This window comes from Lissotriton vulgaris, chromosome 9 (genome assembly GCF_964263255.1).
Source record: "Lissotriton vulgaris chromosome 9, aLisVul1.2, whole genome shotgun sequence".
NCBI classification, from domain to species: Eukaryota; Metazoa; Chordata; class Amphibia; order Caudata; family Salamandridae; genus Lissotriton; species Lissotriton vulgaris.
This window is the reverse complement of record NC_141697.1, coordinates 1,111,872,842-1,111,893,971: the sequence shown is the minus strand read 5'-3', so window position 1 is coordinate 1,111,893,971 and position 21,130 is coordinate 1,111,872,842. Positions and strand designations below refer to the sequence as shown.

The 21,130-nt window shown below is 44.9% G+C and overlaps 1 protein-coding gene across 8 annotated transcripts in view; it reads left to right on the top strand.

Annotated features, from left to right (window-relative positions):
- Positions 1 to 4,536: 4,536 nt before the first annotated feature.
- Positions 4,537 to 21,130, top strand: part of SLMAP (sarcolemma associated protein) — a 1,163,639-nt gene continuing 1,147,045 nt past the window's right edge. For all 8 annotated transcript variants that reach the window (XM_086939108.1, XM_086939110.1, XM_086939104.1 and 5 more), the window contains exon 1: positions 4,537 to 5,256. In XM_086939108.1, coding sequence (XP_086795234.1) covers positions 5,059 to 5,256 — 198 coding nt within the window. In that variant the 5' untranslated portion in view covers positions 4,537 to 5,058. The remainder of the gene's footprint in view (positions 5,257 to 21,130) is intronic.

The window sequence follows — 21,130 nt, the reverse complement described above, 5'->3', positions numbered from 1 at the left end:
ACTACGCCCTCAGGCCACACGAGGCCTAACCCTCGCCATGACCCAGTACTCCCCCTGCCCATGATCCCTCCCAGAGACATACCAGGCAGCTTCTCCCCCCAACAGCCACCATGATTGGGACCCACCCCCTCCCCCTCGGGCAATGCTGCCCCAGACTCCCCCCCTCCCACCTTGGATACCATGACACAGCGCCTCAACCTCCTGGAAATTCAGCTTGAAATCTTGATCCGAGGCCTGAACAAAACTTTATCCAACCTGGTCTCGATCTGAAAGCCCACTCTGCCCCCCACAGCACCGCCAAATCTACCCCCATCCCGGCGTGCCAAGGTACCAGCCCCCAGCTGACCCCCTGTCCCCCCAGTTCCTGGCTTCGACCAACAGAATGAGTACTGAGAATCACTCTGAGAGACCCAGAAGAGCAAAAGCCGCATTTTCCTCTAGGGAAGCGGCTTACCTAGCCTCAACCTATGACTCTCCCTCTAATTCCTCCCCCAAATCTATGAATCAAGTAATTATGGGAGTGAGAAGAGAACACCTTCCAATGAGAGACCCTAGACCCCCAGCTCACCTAACTTCTCTACCTAGAGCCCCATCTACTAAGAATCTGAGCAAAGAAGGGTCCTCCGTTAACTGCATGCTCCTAAACTGCAGATCGGCCTCTAAACATGCAACCGAACTAGCAGAAGCCATCCTCTCCCATGGTATAGACATAGCATTCATCACGGAGACCTGGCTCAACAATCTCTCTTACCCCAGCATGGACTTGCTGATGCCTCATGGATTCACAATGATCAACAAAGACAGACAAGAGCAAAGGGGAGGGGGTATAGCAATCATTCACAAGAATAACATCTCCATCACAGAAATTCCATCCTGCCTTTATAGCTCCTTTGAGTTTCTCTTAGTCAACATCAAGACATGCGATAATAGGCCATCAATTTGCCATCTCCTTCACCACCCCGCAGGCAACTCCTCCGAATTCGGAGAACACCTTTCTGATTTGATTGCCCATTGCGCACTCGGTAACTCAAACAATATAATTCTAGGCGACCTCAATCTAGGATTGAATGAAACAAAAATCCTGCTTATTCAATTCCTAAACAACCTCCTACTCGAAAATATTCTGACCCAACACTGCTCAGAAGAAACACACCACAGAGGAGCAACCCTTGAAGCAATTGTTGCCAAAAGCAATGCAATCACCATCGACCACATCCTTTCCGTAGACTGGTCTGATCATCACATCATCCTTTTCTGCATCAACCAAGTGGTCCTACCTCAACACCCCAAGCAAGACCTCCCCCAAATAGGTTAGGAACACAGCTCAGATCCCTAGAGCTGATCTAGAAGAAAGAATAAGCTCGCTCCTCCCCAACATCACTGATCCCCTCTAAACTATCGAACTCACCTCTCTTTACAACTCCAATATGACGCTCAACCTAGATCGCCTTGCACCTCTGAAACTAAAAAAATCCAGGAACATTCCATCTAGATCATGGTTCACCACTGACATCAATGAAGAAAGAAGACATCTAAGAGCCTCAGAAAGAATCTGGAGGAACAATCCCACCGCCCGTCATCGTGATCAACTCCAAGCAGCCCGCAGGAATTACAAAAAGCACATTAAGAAGAAAGACATCTTTCTTCGGCTCTGCACTAGACACCGCAAAAAAACGACCCAAAGAGCTCTTCAATATCATCAGGAAACAAACCTCTAAGCCAGTGACACCCTCAACTCAGGCATCCAATGAACGATGTGAAAACGTTGCCATCTTTTTCAACGACAAAATCGCCAACATCTATCTCTCACTTGGCTACAAATCTCATCCCCTCTTCCGAGATCCAGGTGTCTGAATCAAACGCTTGTGCTTCCTTGAACCCCCCCAAAAACACTGGTCTTCCTTCATTCCCATTCAGGAAGCAGAGATAGTCAAACTAATCTCTAACTTTAAACCCTCATCCCACACTCTGGATCAACTGCCCCCTCAATTGATCATTAACAGCTCTCTGAGCTCAGCAGTCGTTCCAGACTGCCTCAAAGTTGGTCAAGTCACTCCACTGCTGAAAAAGCCAGGTCTAGACACTGAGGATCTGAATAACTTCAGACCTGTATCAAACTTACCAAAATCTTGGAAAGATGTGTACTTCCTCAGCTGACCCAACACTTGGACAACATCAATCTTCTATATCCCCATCAATCAGGCTTCAGAAAAGGCTGCAGCACTGAAACCGCAATCCTCAATGTCATAGACGATCTACACAAGTCACTTGACTCGGACCAATGCTACCTTCTCATCCTCCTCGACCCATCGGCTGCATTCGATACAGTGGATCACAAACTGCTCATCAAGGTTCTACAAGAAAGGGCTGGTCTAGAAAAGACGGTCCTCCAATGGTTCGCTTCCTTTCTCCACAACCGCTCATAAACAATAAAAATATCAAACTTTGAGTCCAACCTCCACCCTGTCAACAGGGGTGTTTCACAAGGGTCAGTGCTCTCCCCTCAGCTTGTCAACATTTACATTAAACCCCTTACCACTCTACTTAGGAAATCCAAAATCCCTTTCCACCTATATGCGGGTGACACACAGCTATATCTGAAAACCACCTCCATTGACGACATGCAGACTCAACTCCACGCTCAGAGAGGTACAACACTGGCTCTTAAGCAATCACCTGAAACTCAATCAAGAAAAAACGGAATACTCCTCATCGCCAACAAAGACGAAAACCCCCAAATTTCAGAATGGCTCAATGCTATTGACACCCTCAATGGTAACCTCACTCTAGGTTATCACCCTATACCCAAACTGGACATGAAAAAACACATTATAATTTCCGCTAAAAGTGCCTTCTTCAATTTGAAATTACTGTACAAAATGAAACTCTTCCTCCTGCCCAAAGACCTTCAACAAGCCACCCAAGCACTGGTGCTCTCTAGAATTGACTTTGGGATTGCAGCCCTGACTGGGACAGCAAAATCCCACCTCGCCCCCCTGAAAACAACCTTTAAGGCAGCAGCCCCAATGGTCACCGTAACTAAGAAATTTGAACACATCTCCCATGCACTCAGAGAACTTAAATGGCTCCCAATTGAGTTGCGAGCCAGCTTCAGAACAGCCTGCCTCATCCACAAAGCCCTGCACACAGGCATACCGGAATACCTGGCCGCCAAACTGAAAAGGGCCGGCCAGTCCAGGAACCTCAGGAGCTCCAACACTCTGCTACTCATCCCGCTGAAAACTCGCAAGCAAAAAAACGCGGCAAAATCGCTTGCTGGAAACGCCTCCAAAATCTGGAACTTTATCCCCCCTTACATCAGAACGATCCCCTAATTTCCAAAATTCAAAAATCTGCTCAAAGTCTCTTCCTCGACCACTCTCGAGCGAACCGATAGGAGCCAAGGATGTACCTTAGCCGGCACTCTAACTTTAATTATACGACGGTGACACTGACTCTGATCAAGAAATCTTTTTGGACACTCGTCCTGTGTGAACAAAGAAGCTTTTTGGATGCTCGTCTTGTTTGACCTGTACCCCTCCTTGCCCCTCTGCTCGACTGCGCCTTTGTTCATTCTGTACCCAGGTCGAACCCTTATGTTCTACTATACTCTGTACTGCCTATTTGCACATAATTTACTTGATGTGAAGCGTTCTGATACCCTTGGGTCCAGCTAGCGCTATACAAAACGCCTAAAATAAATAAATACATTAATTAATTAATACACTATGATCTTAAATAAACATATTGCTACTACTACTTTGAATAAATATCAGTCTTCACAAAACCCAGTTAAATAATTATGTACTAATCCATATTAATTAAACATAAAAATTGTCACACATACAAATCCACATGCAGTACTGATAAAACTGCTCCCCAAAAAAAAACTTACTAAACTGACGCACAGATTATAAAGTGCAATTCCATTCCACTTTCGTCGATGCTGTCTTCCATAATAAAAATAATTGCTCTGTAAACAGTCACCTCATTGATGTGTTGCAAAGGGGCATCATATTACATTCATTATTTCCGTTTATTTTCTTTAAACGTACCGGTTTATTGTCCACTTTTTATTTCCAATCCTACTGCGGTTTTACATTTGATACCAGGTGAGGCAACGCCATAGAAGAAGGACAAAAGGGAAATGTGAAAGCTGAACGTATCCTTGAAGGCCATGTTGTAACAGCGCCTTTCGCTGTTCAAGTATAGGGCTTTCAAACTAACTTGCGTCGGTCCACACTACAGCCTTAGTAGATTAACAATTTATGTTTAAAAGCGTATCAGGATTTCCATTCACCTACATCTTTTAAATTGTATTATGTTCAAAATAATGTTAAAAATTACGTCAAAGAGAAAGGTAAAATAAAACGATCCACCATATTGTTCACTGAAAACGAAGGTTTCATGTACCAATATTCTTTATCAAAGGTTCTCGTAGAGGTTAGTGGACATAGAAAGCTATGAGCTGAAGATGTCTTCTCGGTGAGCTGACGGTGCACATCCCTATGCCAGTTTCTCTGTCAAGACTGTTGAGGTGCACAAGTTAGCCAAGCCTCCTGGCTACTGCGTGTACGCCCTCCTCTTGCGTCACTCCCTTCGTGCTCGCCCCACGACTGTCCCATCGTCCTGTCGGGAGCGCGCGCGCAGGGCCGGGGATGGACCGGCGGGTCTGTTACAATAGGAACAAGTCTAAAGAAGAGGTTGGTGAATATAAACAGTCGGTGCTAAGAGCCTGAACCCCGTGCCAAGCCTCGAAGCCTCCGCCCACACACAGCGCCCCGCTCTCCGGAGCCCGTGCCTCCCGGAGTCCCCCGCCTGCCCCCGGAGTTGCAGAGCCGTGTTCCAGGGATGGACTGAGCTCTCGGCAGGCAGGCTGCTCAGGCTCTTTCGGCTGGTGTCAACCGCTGGCCATGGGGCTCCGGGGGGGCGGTTGGCAGGCCCCGCCCGTTCGTGGATAATGCGCAGGTGAGCGCCGCAGCTGTCGGGCCCGCTCTGGAGCAGGAAGGCTTCCCTTCTGTCCCCGCGGCAGTGCCGGGCCGGAGCGAGCTGTCACCCATGCCTTCAGCTTTGGCCATTTTCACCTGCCGCCCCAACTCGCACCCTTTCCAGGAGCGCCATGTCTACCTGGACGAGCCTGTCAAGATCGGACGCTCGGTGGCTCGCTGCCGGCCGGCGCAGAGCAATGCCACCTTCGACTGTAAGGTGCTGTCCCGCAACCATGCACTCGTCTGGTTCGACCACAAGACCTGCAAGGTGAGGCTTGGTACATGGGTGCGGCCGGGTTTACAGTGGGGGCATGCAGCCTCCAAAAGATACTGGAGAGCGCAGTGAGCCGAGCAGGAGTTCTGACTTTTTGCACGCATGTACATGACAATCTGCGAAATAAAGTAGTGTAGTGCACGGTGTTTGGATAGCTGAACCTAAAAGGAGTGTCAACATTATATACACCGTTCGAAAAGAGGTTTGACACTTGACAAGTGGGTGTTCTAAGGAGATCCGCTAATGGCTTGGAGGCTTCATAAAGCATTCAGATTTTGAGGGGGTGAATTGATTCAAGCTATATAGGCGAATATGTACAGGAATGGGCATGACCTGTGGTACTAGTTATGTATAGGTGGTTATAAATAGACTCTTGCACATAGGGGCTTGGTTGTACGTATACTCTTAAGACCTTATACTGGTACATTGAGAGAATGTTACCCATGCAAAGGCGTACTACGGATACGCACTAATTGAGAAGTAACACACGTGACTGCTTTTGGTATAAGTGGTGGGCTTAATATATTGTCTGCACACATGCAGACTGAGATTAGGACTGACGTTTTAAGAGGCTGTACCTTGTTTATATACCCTATCGTAAAGGAATTTTAGCGGTTATTCCGATGTGTTGTCTACGGTGGCACTGAACTAATTCCTGTTTATACGAGCTGCTTATGAATACACGATGCGCTATTCTTTCTCTCGCAGGGTGTGCACATGTATCTCTTTTCGCTGATTTGCTGAGCATACGACCTATAGTATTAGTTTGTGGGGTATTTCTTGGAATGGGTACCGGGCCCACACGCTTGGTAAACACTGATTCCAGAGCTACATCATTATGTGGGGTGACTGTCTTTTCCATGCTGAAAGGTCATGTGGGAATAAACGCTGTCAAGATTGCATTGGCGCTACTTATGTCATACCGTTCCATAGTGAATCTAATTGCTGCCATCTGGCAGACTACGTATGACCTTTTTGCACTTAGGGTGTTCTTTCATGTACATATACATTGCCACCAAGACTACAAAAGTATTCTAGTGTGTCAATACTTCTAAGCGATACAACATAGTGCACACTAATTGGAATCTAGCTCCAAGTGTTCCTTAATAGCCTTTAATTACTTTCCCGTGCCTGGCCCATTTCAGTACGGTAGACGTTACCCCCCCCCCCCCCCCCCCACCGCGAAGCTTATCCTAACTAATGCTTTTATTATTTTCCTATGTCCAGATAAAACCTGTTTAATGTCTTTCGCTGTTTTTTGCCACAATAACTGTTGTTTAGTTTCATGCTATTTCTGGAAGGAGAATATACAATAATATAATCTACAACGGAATGGCCTACGATTGACATGCAATGTTTATATTTATATTGCAATTTATCTAAATTTAGAGTCGCTATTGGGCATAACCCTTCCTTGGCACGTGCAATATTTAAGAGCTTTACAGTACATAGTTTTTGCTGTACAGTCTGAGCATTTTATGTAGGTAATTTTTAACAAAGGAGGGATGGAGAGGGAAAAGTGGATTCTGTCTCCCCTGGCAACTATCATAAACAAAAGGAATCCACTAGGTGGACGGCGGTTGTTACCACAATGGTGGGGAGCAACCAGTGTTGTTAAAATACCCCTCACACACCAACAGGCCCCTTGGTGTCATGCTTCATCATCGGGGTCTTCGCAAACCTCTACGGAATGCGGCGTGCTACGACTTCACGACTACGCAGGAGCACTTTATGAGTGAACTATGTGTTTGGTGTGTGAAGGTACCAATAATGTGAGTGGTGAGGTGAAAAGTGAGGAATTAAAAAATACCTGGCACGTGAGTGCTGAAAAAAATTTTTATTTAGTCTCCGGCTGGTATTATTAAAAAAAGTGCTAGAGTGGTTGTGGTTTACTAATTAGGGTAACCCAACCAAATTAGTGCGTCGACATGTTTCGGAGTACTGGAACTCCTTCTTCAGGACGGGAATATGCACTACTTATCCCCACCTTACTCACATGTGTGTAGATATTAAAAATTGTGCTCTACAAAAATAGATATGGTGAATAATGTACCTATCTATGTTGGATGTACGGTCCGTTGCGCCCAGTTGGCGGTTCAGGATACTTATTAATAGAGGTCCAATGGCCTCATGAGCCACAGCGTGTTGGGGCGTGGTCCGTTCTACCCGATATGGCAACGGTTCTGCACAGGGCTGTCTGGCTTGTTCCCCCTCCACGCGGCTCCGACGAGTGAGAGCCGCGTGGAGGGGGAACAAGCCAGACAGCCCTGTGCAGAACCGTTGCCATATCGGGTAGAACGGACCACGCCCCAACACGCTGTGGCTCATGAGGCCATTGGACCTCTATTAATAAGTATCCTGAACCGCCAACTGGGCGCAACGGACCGTACATCCAACATAGATAGGTACATTATTCACCATATCTATTTTTGTAGAGCACAATTTTTAATATCTACACACATGTGAGTAAGGTGGGGATAAGTAGTGCATATTCCCGTCCTGAAGAAGGAGTTCCAGTACTCCGAAACATGTCGACGCACTAATTTGGTTGGGTTACCCTAATTAGTAAACCACAACCACTCTAGCACTTTTTTAATAATACCAGCCGGAGACTAAATAAAAATTTTTTTCAGCACTCACGTGCCAGGTATTTTTTAATTCCTCACTTTTCACCTCACCACTCACATTATTGGTACCTTCACACACCAAACACATAGTTCACTCATAAAGTGCTCCTGCGTAGTCGTGAAGTCGTAGCACGCCGCATTCCGTAGAGGTTTGCGAAGACCCCGATGATGAAGCATGACACCAAGGGGCCTGTTGGTGTGTGAGGGGTATTTTAACAACACTGGTTGCTCCCCACCATTGTGGTAACAACCGCCGTCCACCTAGTGGATTCCTTTTGTTTATGACATTTTATGTAGGTGTCTGCACCTAATGTTGGAATTATCCATGTGAGATTTAGTTTGCATGCAAGGTAACGTCCTGTACAAAATCGGGAATGTTTTTATGTGTGGAAAACTGCCATTCATGCCAGAATGACACGGGGCATTTATTGAGTTAGTTAAGGGTTGACACCAAGTGGGCTGTACCTTTGAGTAATCAGCTTTATGTACAGCCTAATTATTGACAGGGGATGTGTACAGACTAAATGCGCATCCAGTCAATTGCCTTTGTTACAATAATACAATCCATTCTAAGGCACATCAATGTGATAGTGCTTAAGACAGTGTGCCTTTTTTGTCTTGTGGATGTCCTTATATGTACACACATATTGGCAGTGTCTTTTATGCAGTGGGCAATTCTTATGGTATAGATAAACTGTAACCCGTAGGGGTTGTAGTTAACATAAGTTTTAAGAACAAACCTTTACATTCATAAAACTTGCACCATCGTGAGGATCTTATTTGTTTCATTGTGTAGTATGCATTTGTCCTGCATAGCGAGGACTTACGCTCTACTGTAAAATGTTTGTTTGGGGGATTTGTAAAGCGCACGGCTGCCCAAGGGTTTCCCAGTGCTGAAAACATAATATTTAACTTATTTAACTACGTTTCTTGGCATAGATGCCTAGAATCGTGCATTGTTCACTTTAGTTATTTGTAACTATTGTTTTTGATTCCCAGATAAATCACAATATTTGTGTCGGTAAGTTGTAATGCAAGTCTATATTTGTAAGCACTCAGGGGCATATTACCAAGCAATAGCGATAATTATCGCTATTGCTTGGTTAGAGACAAAAATTTACCGTTGAGCTGTGGCGATTTTTACCGCAAATAAACCTTGGTATTACCAAGGTTTATCGCAAATGCGATAATCGCCTCAATGCATGAATATCGCTGAAAAGTCAGCGATATTCATGCATTACCGAGCTAATGCTCTTAGCCATGTTATCCACCTCCCATTGGATAACATGGCTAAGAACTGCTCAGGGCAGGTGTTAGTTTTTGGAGATATTCGGGCTTAGCGCGAATATCTCCAAAAGTTGGTAATAGGAGATAGCGATGTTAGCGAATGTTTTCAGTCGCTAACATCTTGGCACGCCCACTTTGCATGTCATTAGTGATAAATATCACTGACCTGCAAAGTGGGGCCCAAGATGGTCGCTATCTCCTACTAGCTGTCTCTAACTGGTGTTAGCGACTGCTAGGTAATAGGGAGATAATTTTATCTCCGCTTTCTTGGCTTTTAAAGCCAAAAAAGCGGAGATAAACCCCCTTGATAATATGCCCCATAGAGATTTCGATGTCTAGATTCTAATAGGGAAACAATCGGAGAAAACAGTATCTTGGCATGCATAGGTGGATTTGGGCAACCTGTCACTAAAGTTAAAAAACACACATCCTGAATACTACCTTTGCTGTATTATGTGCAGTGTGTGAGGAATTAAGAATGTTAGATTAATTGGAAGTGTTTTGAGTTCTTTCTTGTCATGGATAGTATTTGATGTCCGTTGCAGATTAAGTGGGAGCAAGTTTTATATTTCACTAGCTGTACCCTTTCATGCGTTGCTGTGGCTCAGTCTTGTTAAACGGAAGAGAAAGAAGAGTAAGCGCACGTTTCTAATATGTTTAATTTCACAATGCTTGTGGGCACACAATATGTTTTGTGACTATTGTCACGTGTATATATAAACACCCGCTAATGTTGCAAAGTGAACCAACTCCTCCCCTCTCCCTCCCCCCACTTCCCGGTCTGCCATCCTGACACAAACTGTTCATCCTAATATATGTAGACTATTGTCTCTATGCGTCCTTTGTAGTTTCTGCGCAGCAACCAAATCAATAGGGTCTGTTCGGCCGGCCTATCGATTAAAAACACGCATGTGTTCTAATCCCATGGTGTGTGTGTGTGTATATGTATATTTATATATATATATATATATATATATATATATATATATAACACGCTTAATCGAACCCAACGTTGTGTCAAAATTTCAAATCAATTGGTGAAGAACTATCGGAGATTTAAGATTTTGTACAAAGGAACATTGACATTTTTATGTGTCTGTGCAGGCTTTCGATTAAAAACACGCGCGTATTGGAATCCAACGTTGTGTATATAAAAACACCCCCCTATGCGAATCCAACGTTGTGTCAAAATTTCAAAGCAATCGGTAAAGAACTTTTGGAGATTTGCGATTTTGAACAAACTAACATTAAAATTTTCATTTATATAGACGAAGATAACTCATTCTGAGTGGGGATGGTTCAGATTTTTTTACTTTCAAAATCTTGAAATCTTTCTGTAGAAGGACTGCGATGTGGAGCGAGCATGTCCTATTTCAAGTTGGTAGTTTTTGTAATTATCAGGAGTCTGCGTTTTACAGTGTAGGTTGGAAAATCTTATTGAAGAAAGAGTGAGTCTCTAAATTAGTGCACTGAAGTCGAGACTGACATCTTATGGAAAAGTATATTCCTTATACAAAGCACACACCATAAAGCTTTCAGGATTGCACACCCTTTATAATGGTGGTCTCGAGTAGTGCATAACATAGTCAGGCCCAGAGAAGCCTAATACCTAGGGCCTTCGTGGAGGTTTATTTCAGAATTTTTTTATTCCCATAACGGAAATTTCGCTCCTTTCAGTGTTCAAAGTGATTATGAATGGGCTGGTTTGAGTCCATCTTCAATCCAAGAGATTATGCATTTGTTATGATGTTGGGTATTACCCTTTCCTTGATGGGCAGGGCAGGGCAGGGCAATTAAAATAAACCGATGTATTTTATGGTTTGCTACCCGGTACATTGATTATTCAAAGGTAGGTCATGCATTGGATAACATCATGTCTGCTGATTATATTCCGGTATTGTCTTTCAGCCACAAATGTAGTCAATTATGATAGCAATCTCTATCCATATATCATAGCTTCTACTTTTGTTATAAGAGAATGCAGGTAATTTAGATCCTACTTGTACTCTTACGCACTCAAAAGGGCAGCAAGACCTTGCTTTTCATGAGCTCAGTATCTGTACCTGAAACCATGAAGAGCATTTGGGGGCCCTGCTACCAATATGCATGCTGGTGTTAATGAAGAAGATTATGAGCTCATTTTTGCCAGTAGGTTCAATGGAATAAGAGGACAGTGTTTGTCACTTAATAGTATGCGTAAGTTGTTATCCTTAATATTCAGTGTGGTGTTTTTTGTTGGTTTTTAAAACATTTTTTGCTTGTATTGCCGACTGTAATGCAGCAAGTTTCTTTCATGTTACTTATCAATATGGTTTAATCCTATCTTTAATGTCTTTGCTAGGCTAGCGATCATTGTAATGAGATAGAAGTCTGTGAAATCAAGGGAAGACTTATTCTCTATTCGCTTACTTGTAAACTCTTGAGTCCTAAAGCGATGTCTTTTCTCCTTTTTTTTTTTTTCCTGATGTTAAGTACTCTGTGATATGGCTGAGCTGGCAAAGTCTAATGCTGTTGAGATTTTGTCTCAGAGTATGCCTGTAAAGGTACTGATTTTTGTTGAAGGGTTAAGTGTTCAAAAGTATATTTACGTCTATGCTGTTTCAAGGCAATGATGTGTTTGCAAGGTGAATGTTTGTATAGCTCATTGTGGTGCTCCAACGTCTCGTTATTTTTGTCATGTTCTGGAATGGTCAAACGTGGAGAAAAGTGAAGCTACAATAGGGTCTGCCAGAGGGCAATTTAACCACACTTGTTGTGAATGGATCAAACTTTGATGATTGCAGACTTACTACTAAGAAGTATACAGATTTGATGTGGATTGCGCATTAGCTCTGCTCGTTGCAATATGTGATTAGCTGGACTTTCATGAGATTAATTGGTTGTCTTAAGAGATGGTGTGGTTTGCTTTGGTTTTAGTAGTTGTCATGTTTATTTTGAATCATGAGTTTGGAAGAGGGGGCCTGTTTGTCTGTGCTCTGGATTTTCATAGTGGAAATTCATGTAAGCTGTTATTTAGTAGCAGGGTCGGTTGTGTCTCGGTGTGGGTTGCTTAGTGTTTTTCTGAGGTCTAGTTCATATTTTGAGTTCTTTAGAGGGGAAACTATATTAATGGCTTTTGAATATTGACTAGAATGCTAGCGGCTCTCTGTATCTGCTAATAGAGGAGGTTCATTCTAGTTTTTGCCAAGTAAGTAAAAAAAAAATGAAATAAGACAGGAGTGGAAAGTGTCGTTTCATGGTGGATTTTTAGGTTGTGGTGCTTGGATAGATGATTTTATGGCTTTCCCCTGTTACGTTCCAGACTTAGTGTTGTTTTTGTCTATGTCCGTCTCTGCTGTCTATTTTGTTTTCTGATTTATACTATGATCTGTAGCCTTAGTTTCACAACTATTTGATCCTATTTCCTTTCAGTTTTTAAAAATATCTTTTTTTTTATTATTCGTTGCTTTTGCCTCTTTCCTCCTTTTGGTTCATCTTTGTATTACCCTTTTCTTGTATTTTGTGTTTATTTTAACTAATTATGAAAGTTTCTAACATCTGCCTTTCTTACTTTCTCACTTTCTCCATTTTTCTTTTTTCAAAATCCATTTTTATTGAAGTGACAGCATAAAATTCTAATTATAATATTAGGAAGCATAGTAAAGTGGTGATCTCACATTGAGAAGATCATTCCTGTCTGCATAGCTCCTGCCCGGCATTCAGAAACAGAGATGTCATACTACCGAGAAAAAGAGGTAGTGGTGTGGGGGTGTACAAATATGTTTTACATGGATGGGTAACATTCTGCCATTACAACTCTTTTTGTAGTTCACATAATTTTTCTCCTCATTCGCCTTTGCCCTATTTGTATTCATTTCTCTTATTCATTGTAATGGCAAAAATGTAGGACCCCTTCACGTTGTATATTCATTGTATTGGTTAAGTTTTTGGATCCAATTGCTGGATGAGTATAGATGTTATCACTTTCGATTTGTTTGTGGCTTTTGACACTGCAAATCATAATCTATTGCTACATCATCTGGATCTGTGTAGGGGCAACCGGGCAGTGCTTAGGAGTGGCTGCAGTCCTTTTATCAGACTGTGGCCAGACTTTAGAGCTGGGTCAATGTCATTCACTGACTGCTATCATTCTTTGAGGGATCTCCAAGTAGTTTGACTTCCTTTCTGCATTTCATTTTTTTTATTTATCTTTCCGATCTTCAAAGAGCTTTATTTGATACAGGTACTTATATCTTGTGACAGACCTATAAATAGCCTGAATATCGCTTCTTACAGAGCTAATTTTAGTATCCAACCAGCAAAGTTAGATTTGGCTTGTGGTTCACATATGAACAGAATCCCTCCATTTGGTGATGTAATACTGCCTGCCATTTCCACAGTAGGGCCTAATTGGTATTACGGTGTGAAGGGCCTTTATGTAAGCAGCTTAAACATACAAGGCATGGATTGTAACTTAACATGTTATATTGAGTGCTGGTTGTTGCTTTTAACATTACAAAGGTTTTAAGTTCTACCAGGGGAATGAAAGAGTTGGGACATGCTTTCTGTATAGAAGTCTTACAGGAGACCTGGTCTCACACAGGGTGGCAAAGAGTTGAAATACCTGTATAGTAAGGTTTTATACAGGGAGTACTTCTAATGTAGATGCAATCACACTTTTATACTGTGAATATAGAGCTTAGGTCTTTAAATGCATCTAGTAAAGCATAAGGTTTGTATATCGACATGAATCGTTACTTCTTTGAGCTGCCACTGCCCCTCTGGCCTGCCCAACATGGCCAGATGACTGCCGCCTGTTGCACCCCCCCAACACTGCCTTCCGTTGTCTATGCCCCTTTCACCTCCCTCTTGTCCTCCATGGTCCATTTTGCTGCTACTCCCTTCTGCCCTCCATGCTCTTGTGCTGCACCTGCGCCTCCTGCGTGGTCTGTTGTGAAGCCCCTGTCCCCTTCCCCTACCCTTTCTTGTGTGTGTCCAGCCCCTAACCCTCCCTTCTGCCCTCTATAGTCCTTTGTGCATGCCCCTACACTCTTGCCCACTATGGTCTTTGTGCTGCCACTAACCCACCTGCTTGCCGTACATGGTGTTTTGTGCTGCCCCTACCACCTGCCCAGTGTGGTTGGCTTGCTGACCCCCCCCCCTCCCATCTTCCCTCCATTTCTGTGTATATTCCATTATAGTCTCCCTGTGGCCCTTTATGCTTCCAGATCCCATCCCAACTGCCCAATAAGTGTACAAAACTGGGATGGATGTATGGAATACTTGATTTAATCTCAGCCACTGATAATCACTTGGGGCTACATCCCCAATTTATTGTTGTTTTGCCTCCTCCAATTGGACCCATTTATATGCAAATTAGTCTTGACCTTGTTCCAGTAGGAACAGCCCAGCTGAACTCCCAAGCCAGGTCCTCCCTGAACGAGAACACAAGCAACCCAGGATCGTTTTCGCCCTAGTTATGGGCCGGTCAGCCAGACACAGCTTGGTTCCAGTGACACTGTGTGTACAGGACCCGTGCCCTGCCGGCTTGCTGCTCCTGCCCTCTGTTTTCCATGTGCAGGTCCCTATCTCCTCCCTCCTGCCTTCCATGGTTCGTTGGTGTGCCCCATCCCTCCTGTCCTTCATGGTCTGTTGTGTTGCAGCTGCCACTCCTGTGTGTCCAGTATTGTCCGCTTGCTGCCTTGCATTGTTCTCCTCTGTGCCCTGTTGTCCATGTGCATTGCACTGTCCCCTCCCTATTGCTTTCCATGGTCCGTTGTGCTGTACTGCCTTCCTGCTTGCCCTGTTTGGTGAATTGTGCAGCTGCAACCCCTGTTGCCTGACCTGTAAGGTCAGTTTGGTGCTACTGCCCACCAATGTTCCCTCTAATTTTTTTCCTCTGTGTGCGGCAGTGGAGGGTCTCTGTGCGCTGCAACCATAGCTATGTGCTCCAGGAAACGGACCGCGTGTGTGCGGCGCCAAATGTCACTCAAAACGTTGACTTTACAAAATTATTAATTCTTTTAAAAGGGATATTGGTGTTTACTTTTCTTTCTCTTATTACAGAGTGAAATGATTTTTTAAAGTGAACTATGTGACAATCTTGCTGGGGTACAAAGGGCATCACCGGCCGCATATCACACCCTTACAACTCTTCCGCTGAATGTGTGTGGCTCATTTACTATATTTGTTCTTGTTTGTGTGTTGCTTGGATTTCTAGCAACTCCTGTGATGTAAAATTGAATGCAACACCTCCACTATGAAAATTGTCCCAGCACCACGGCCTGGCAGCTAAGGACAAGGCATCGGGTGACATTTGGTAAGTCTCTACCTAATGCGGGCCAGTAAAAGGTTTCTTACATGCAGACAACATCCTATTAGCAATCCCATCCTCTTCTACCTTTCTGCCTATGCTTATGCCCTTGAGTCAAAGTTTCTGTATTCTTTGACTACGAGATTAACTGGGCGAAATGGAGGCACTGTCCATGTCCTATTCCACAATGACACCCATCATTGGGGACTATATTTAAGATGAGCACCAAAGGACCTAAATTGTGTTAGTATGTCTGTCAACAGAGTGATTGAGAGCATAGTGAAAGACAATTTCAACCCTTTGCAGATGTAAATGCATAATAATTTTGCTAGGGGAAGTCACACCACAAACTTTCCGGGTGGGGTTAAATACTGTTTCCAAAAGTAATAGTTGCCCATGGATGCAGTTATTTAGTTGCTCTCTTTGCTGATACACAGATCCATTTTGTCCAAGATCAAAACTGACATTGAGACATTACTCTAGGGAGGGAAGAGACCAAGACTAAAATTGTTCAACCTGCATGCACACACCATTGCCTCACATACATTTCTATTTTCTAGCTTATCGTATATCTCTGTTGACCTACTTCTTGACACTGGCTACCTTCCCTCCATTATGAAGGGCATTGCATAGGCAGGTGCTTTACTGGGGAGGATGATTCACTGCAATCCAACATAAATTACTTATGCCATCTATGGATAGCTCATAGAGCGTCATTCTATTGTAACTTCCTGGAAGTACACACACAGGTTGTTCATGTTAGACCCTTTCAATCACAACACATCCCCCATATGGCATAGTGTGAGTAATTTATTAGGGAACTCTACAGAAAACAATGCTCAGTGGGCCTCTGCAGAGATCCTGAGGCTGGAACTGCATAATCATGGTACCATCAGACCCATTCATGCCTTATGAACGAAGTAGAGCCTTTATATTACCCTGCTGTCACACAGCTTTAACCAATATCTCCAGCTGTCCCATTGTTTCGACATGGCTTCTCCTATGGTCGGCTACTGGAATCCTCTACTATGAACTACATTTAAATGTGGAGCACTTATAAAGGAGTCCCCTTTGGTCTACAAGGGATAATTATTATTAACCTCTTTTGCAAACTAGTCGTAGGATCTTCGAGACAGTTATGTCTATCTGTGTCACAAATTGTTTATTCTGAGAAGAACTTATTGCTGATTTCTCCTGCAAGGGCTCTCACGGAGGCTAGACTAAAATTTTAAAATGCTAAATAATTGATTTTGGGCACCCCACAACTTTCATAAGGGGGTCTTTTACCATACTTTAACTAGTGTGAATCTAATTCACTTTTTATGGTCACGCCAAGTGAGGCAAATCTTTAGTCTACGTTATAGGGCAAATTGTCTGCCACTAGCATGCTGGTCATTTACCCGCAGCACAATTAGCTTTATTAAACAATATGTTGGAAAAGGTCCAGACCTATATGGTTGGTCACTGAGGTGTAGGTTCCCAGGCTAAGCATCTTAAGGCATTGTAGGAAAGCCTTAATACTAGACCTGGATGACAGTCTAGTGGAAATGCTAAAGGCAGCCTCCTGAATAAGTACAATCCATAAAATCCATGGGCAAATGGAAATATATTGCTAGATATGAGAACTTTTCTCACAACAATGAGCCATTGCAAAAGCTAATGATATTGGCTGACAGAACCATGTCTGTCTATTGTGCTCATTATTGTACTCCTGTATTCTCCATTCTATACTGCTGCATAGACTCACTTTCTCTTTCTGCTGCTCCTATTACTGGGATTGACATATCCCCAGCCTGTTATAGAATTTTATGGTTTTCCATATCGTGGGTCATACATATTTCACCCTCGTTTTTAATGATATTGAACTGACACTCTAGTTACCTTATGCACACAAAGGGACTTGACAGAAGCATTTCATGTATGATAAGTGACGATGCAAATAACTCATTATATTTTCGTACTTTTGTCATACAATGGTGGTACCACTGAATATTGACCACACAATATTGATTTAATCACCTTAGCACCACTGAAAAAACGTCAAAGCAAACCTGGCAACAAGAAGGCCTCATGGTTCAACGATGATCTTAAGAAATCCAAGAAACTCTGCCGCTCCCTTGAAAAGGCCTGGAAAAAAGACCCAACCACCAGCACCAAGGACGCATTCAAAAGCGCCACCCGCACTCACCACCAACTGATCCGAAAAGCCAAGAAAACAGCATTCAAGGATCGACTTGACAACAACGCCCACAACAGCAAGGAACTTTTCAACATCGTCAAGGAATTTTCCAACCCCTCGGCCAACTCCAACGACATCACCCCCTCTCAAACCCTCTGCGACTCCCTAGCCTCTTTCTTCCACAACAAGATTGCAGACATCCACAACAGCTTTGACAACCAACCCGGAAACCAACCCACCCTACCATCTGCTGACCATCTTCCCCCCGTAAACACCCTTAACGCCTGGAACCCAATCTCCACTGAGGAAACGATCCGCCTGATGAATTCCATCCACTCTGGATCCCCCACAGACCCTTGCCCTCACCACATCTTCAACAAAGCAGACTCCGTCATAGCACCGCACCTCCGAGACGTCATCAACTGCTCCTTCAACTCCGCTACCTTCCCAGAAGTCTGGAAACACGCTGAACTCACCGCCCTTCTGAAAAAACCAACAGCGGACCCCACCGAACTAAAAAATTACCGCCCCATCTCGCTTCTTCCATTCCCGGCCAAAGTCATCGAGAAAGCAGTCAACAACCAGCTCGCCGCCTTCCTCGAAGCCAACAAATCCCTCGACCCCTCACAATCTGGCTTCCGAGCAAAACACAGCACTGAGACCGCCCTCATCGCAGCAACAGACGACATTCGAACTCTACTGGACAATGGAGACACAGTCGCCCTCATCCTCCTCGACCTCTCTGCAGCATTCGACACAGTCTGCCACAGCACCCTTCTACAACGCCTCAATAACATCGGAATCCAAGGAAAAGCACTTGAATGGATCACCTCGTTCCTCACCGGAAGAACCCAGAGAGTCCGCCTTCCTCCATTCAAGTCCGAGGCCTCTGAAGTCATCTGCGGCGTACCTCAAGGATCCTCACTCAGTCCCACCCTCTTCAACGTATACATGAGCCCCCTCGCGGCCATCGCCCGCCAACACAACCTCAACATCATCTCTTACGCGGATGACACTCAACTGATCCTTTCTCTCACCAAGGACCCCAGCACCGCCAAAACTAACCTACACGAAGGAATGAAAGAAGTCGCCGAATGGATGAAACACAGCCGTCTGAAACTGAACTCAGATAAAACAGAAGTTCTCATCTTAGGTACATCCCCCTCTGCTTGGGACGACTCCTGGTGGCCGGAAGCCCTCGGAAAAGCACCCATCCCGACAGACCACGCACGGAACCTTGGCGTCATCCTGGATTCTTCACTCTCAATGAACAGACAAGTCAGCGCCGTATCCTCTTCCTGCTTCAACATTCTTCGCATGCTCAGAAAAACATTTCGCTGGATCCCCTCCGAAACAAGGAAAACAGTCACCCACGCTCTGGTCACGAGCCGACTGGACTACGGAAACACCCTCTACGCAGGTACCACCGCGAAACTCCAGAAGAAACTCCAACGAATCCAAAACGCCTCAGCCAGGCTCATATTAGACATCCCACGCAACAAACAAATCTCTGGTCACCTTAAAGACCTCCACTGGCTACCCATCAATAAGAGGATCACTTTCCGACTGCTTACCCACGCACACAAATCACTCTACGACATCGGACCAGACTGCCTCAACTCACGACTGTCCTTCTACACCCCCCCCCCCGCCAACTACGTTCTTCCAGCCAAGCCTTCGCCACTGTACCTCGCATCAACAAGACCACCATGGGAGGCAGGTCCTTTTCATATCTGGCTGCTAAAACATGGAACTCACTCCCCGCTTACCTTCGCCTCACCCAGAACCGCCTAGCGTTCAGAAAGCAGCTTAAAACGTGGATATTTGACAAATAATCCTCCTCCCCTTCCTAAGCGCCTTGAAACCCTCTGGGTATGTAGTGCGCTATACAAATTTTATGACTTGACTTGACTTGACATAACCATATTATGTACTTTGAATGAGCCCTATGGGGGAACTCCACTGAGGGGGAAGACTCCAGGCCCCAGCACAACTTGTGGCAGGGAGCCGACGAAGCTAGCGGCCTGTGCCCTGAGGTACCTATTAGTCATCTTGGGAGCCCCGCAGTGAGGGGACCTCTACCCCGAGGAGGCAGAATCCAGGCCCCAGCACAACTTGTGGCACGGAGCCACCAACGCCATCAGCCTGTGCACAGGGATGCTTTTTTTCTTAATCAGTTTGGGAGTCCTGCAGTGCAGGGAACTCCTTTCGAGGGGGCAGACTCTTAGTATCTCCATCGGTACGCCGTTGCCCACAGCCCCCAAACCAAAATAACACACAGACACCAGTTATTGGAATGAAGAAGCTGCAGGTTTATTTGTTGTACAAATAAAAGGTGGGTTATCTTACAGGCGACCCCGTCCGCCCTGCAACCCCTTGTTGCAGGGTACCTGAAGTTGAGCCACAGAAACACCAGCAGCCATAGCCCGGTGTGGTACCTGGGAGGATAAACTCCTCCCACCGGTGGACCTATCGTCCACCCACTCCGCCCTCTGAACAAGGGAGATTTAACTCACACCTTCCCCAGCCGGGCGGAGCGCTATATGGCAAGCCCCTGGTTGCTCAGGCTTACAACCGCCCTAAGGACTAACGGGGCGCCGTCGTACCCCCAAGTTCCCAAGAAGTACCCCTTGGAGTATGTATGACTCTGCACGGTGCACTTTGCACTGGAGGCTTCAGGTCCTGTTCCTGCGCCTGTCTTGTATAGGGATCGCCCTGTAACTCCTCCACAGCCCTGGGAGTGGCGACCGCTGCGCCCAGAGCCCCCACCACTTAGATCCCTAGTTCTCATCTATTTGTACCCCGCTGTTTCCAGAGCTTCCCCCAAGTCAGTAAGAATATCGATCGCCCTGCCTACCCTGGACCAGTGCACCCAGTCAGATACCCCGCGGCCTGTAGCTTTGGCAAAGGATTCCACCTGCAGCAGGCCGTACCTTATGAGACCCAACACCGCATCTCCGTGAATTTATGCCTGGCTGCGGTTACGCGCTTACGGGCAACTACCCACGCCTCCTTGGATCTCGCCCCATGTCATAAGGGTCTAGGAGTTATCTCTGACCACCAGAGGCCACACAATCCCCGCTCACTGTGCTTGCAGGGCCAGATGTATTTGTTTACCTATGGTTACTCGCTTGGTGTTTAGTACATGCACGGGGTTCTAAAATTACTTTAGCATGTATGAGTGTTGTAATTGAGAGGACTCCGGTGAGTGGAATGAATGCCAACTGAGAGAACACTTGTCAATCTTGCTAATGCTCCTCCGAGTGGGCAAGTTTTCTTTGTAACTAATAGACGAAAAACCCTTGTGCTGGCGTCTTATTTTTGAGCTGTTCTAGCTTTCTACACTGCCCCTTTCAGTGCATTGTTAGTTTATTAATTCTTTACTTACAACAAATCCGATTCACTAATTCCCGCCAGATCGATGTGACAAGCGAACCAGGACTGTGAGCAAGCAAATCGACTCCGGCCCTCTCAATGCAAAGC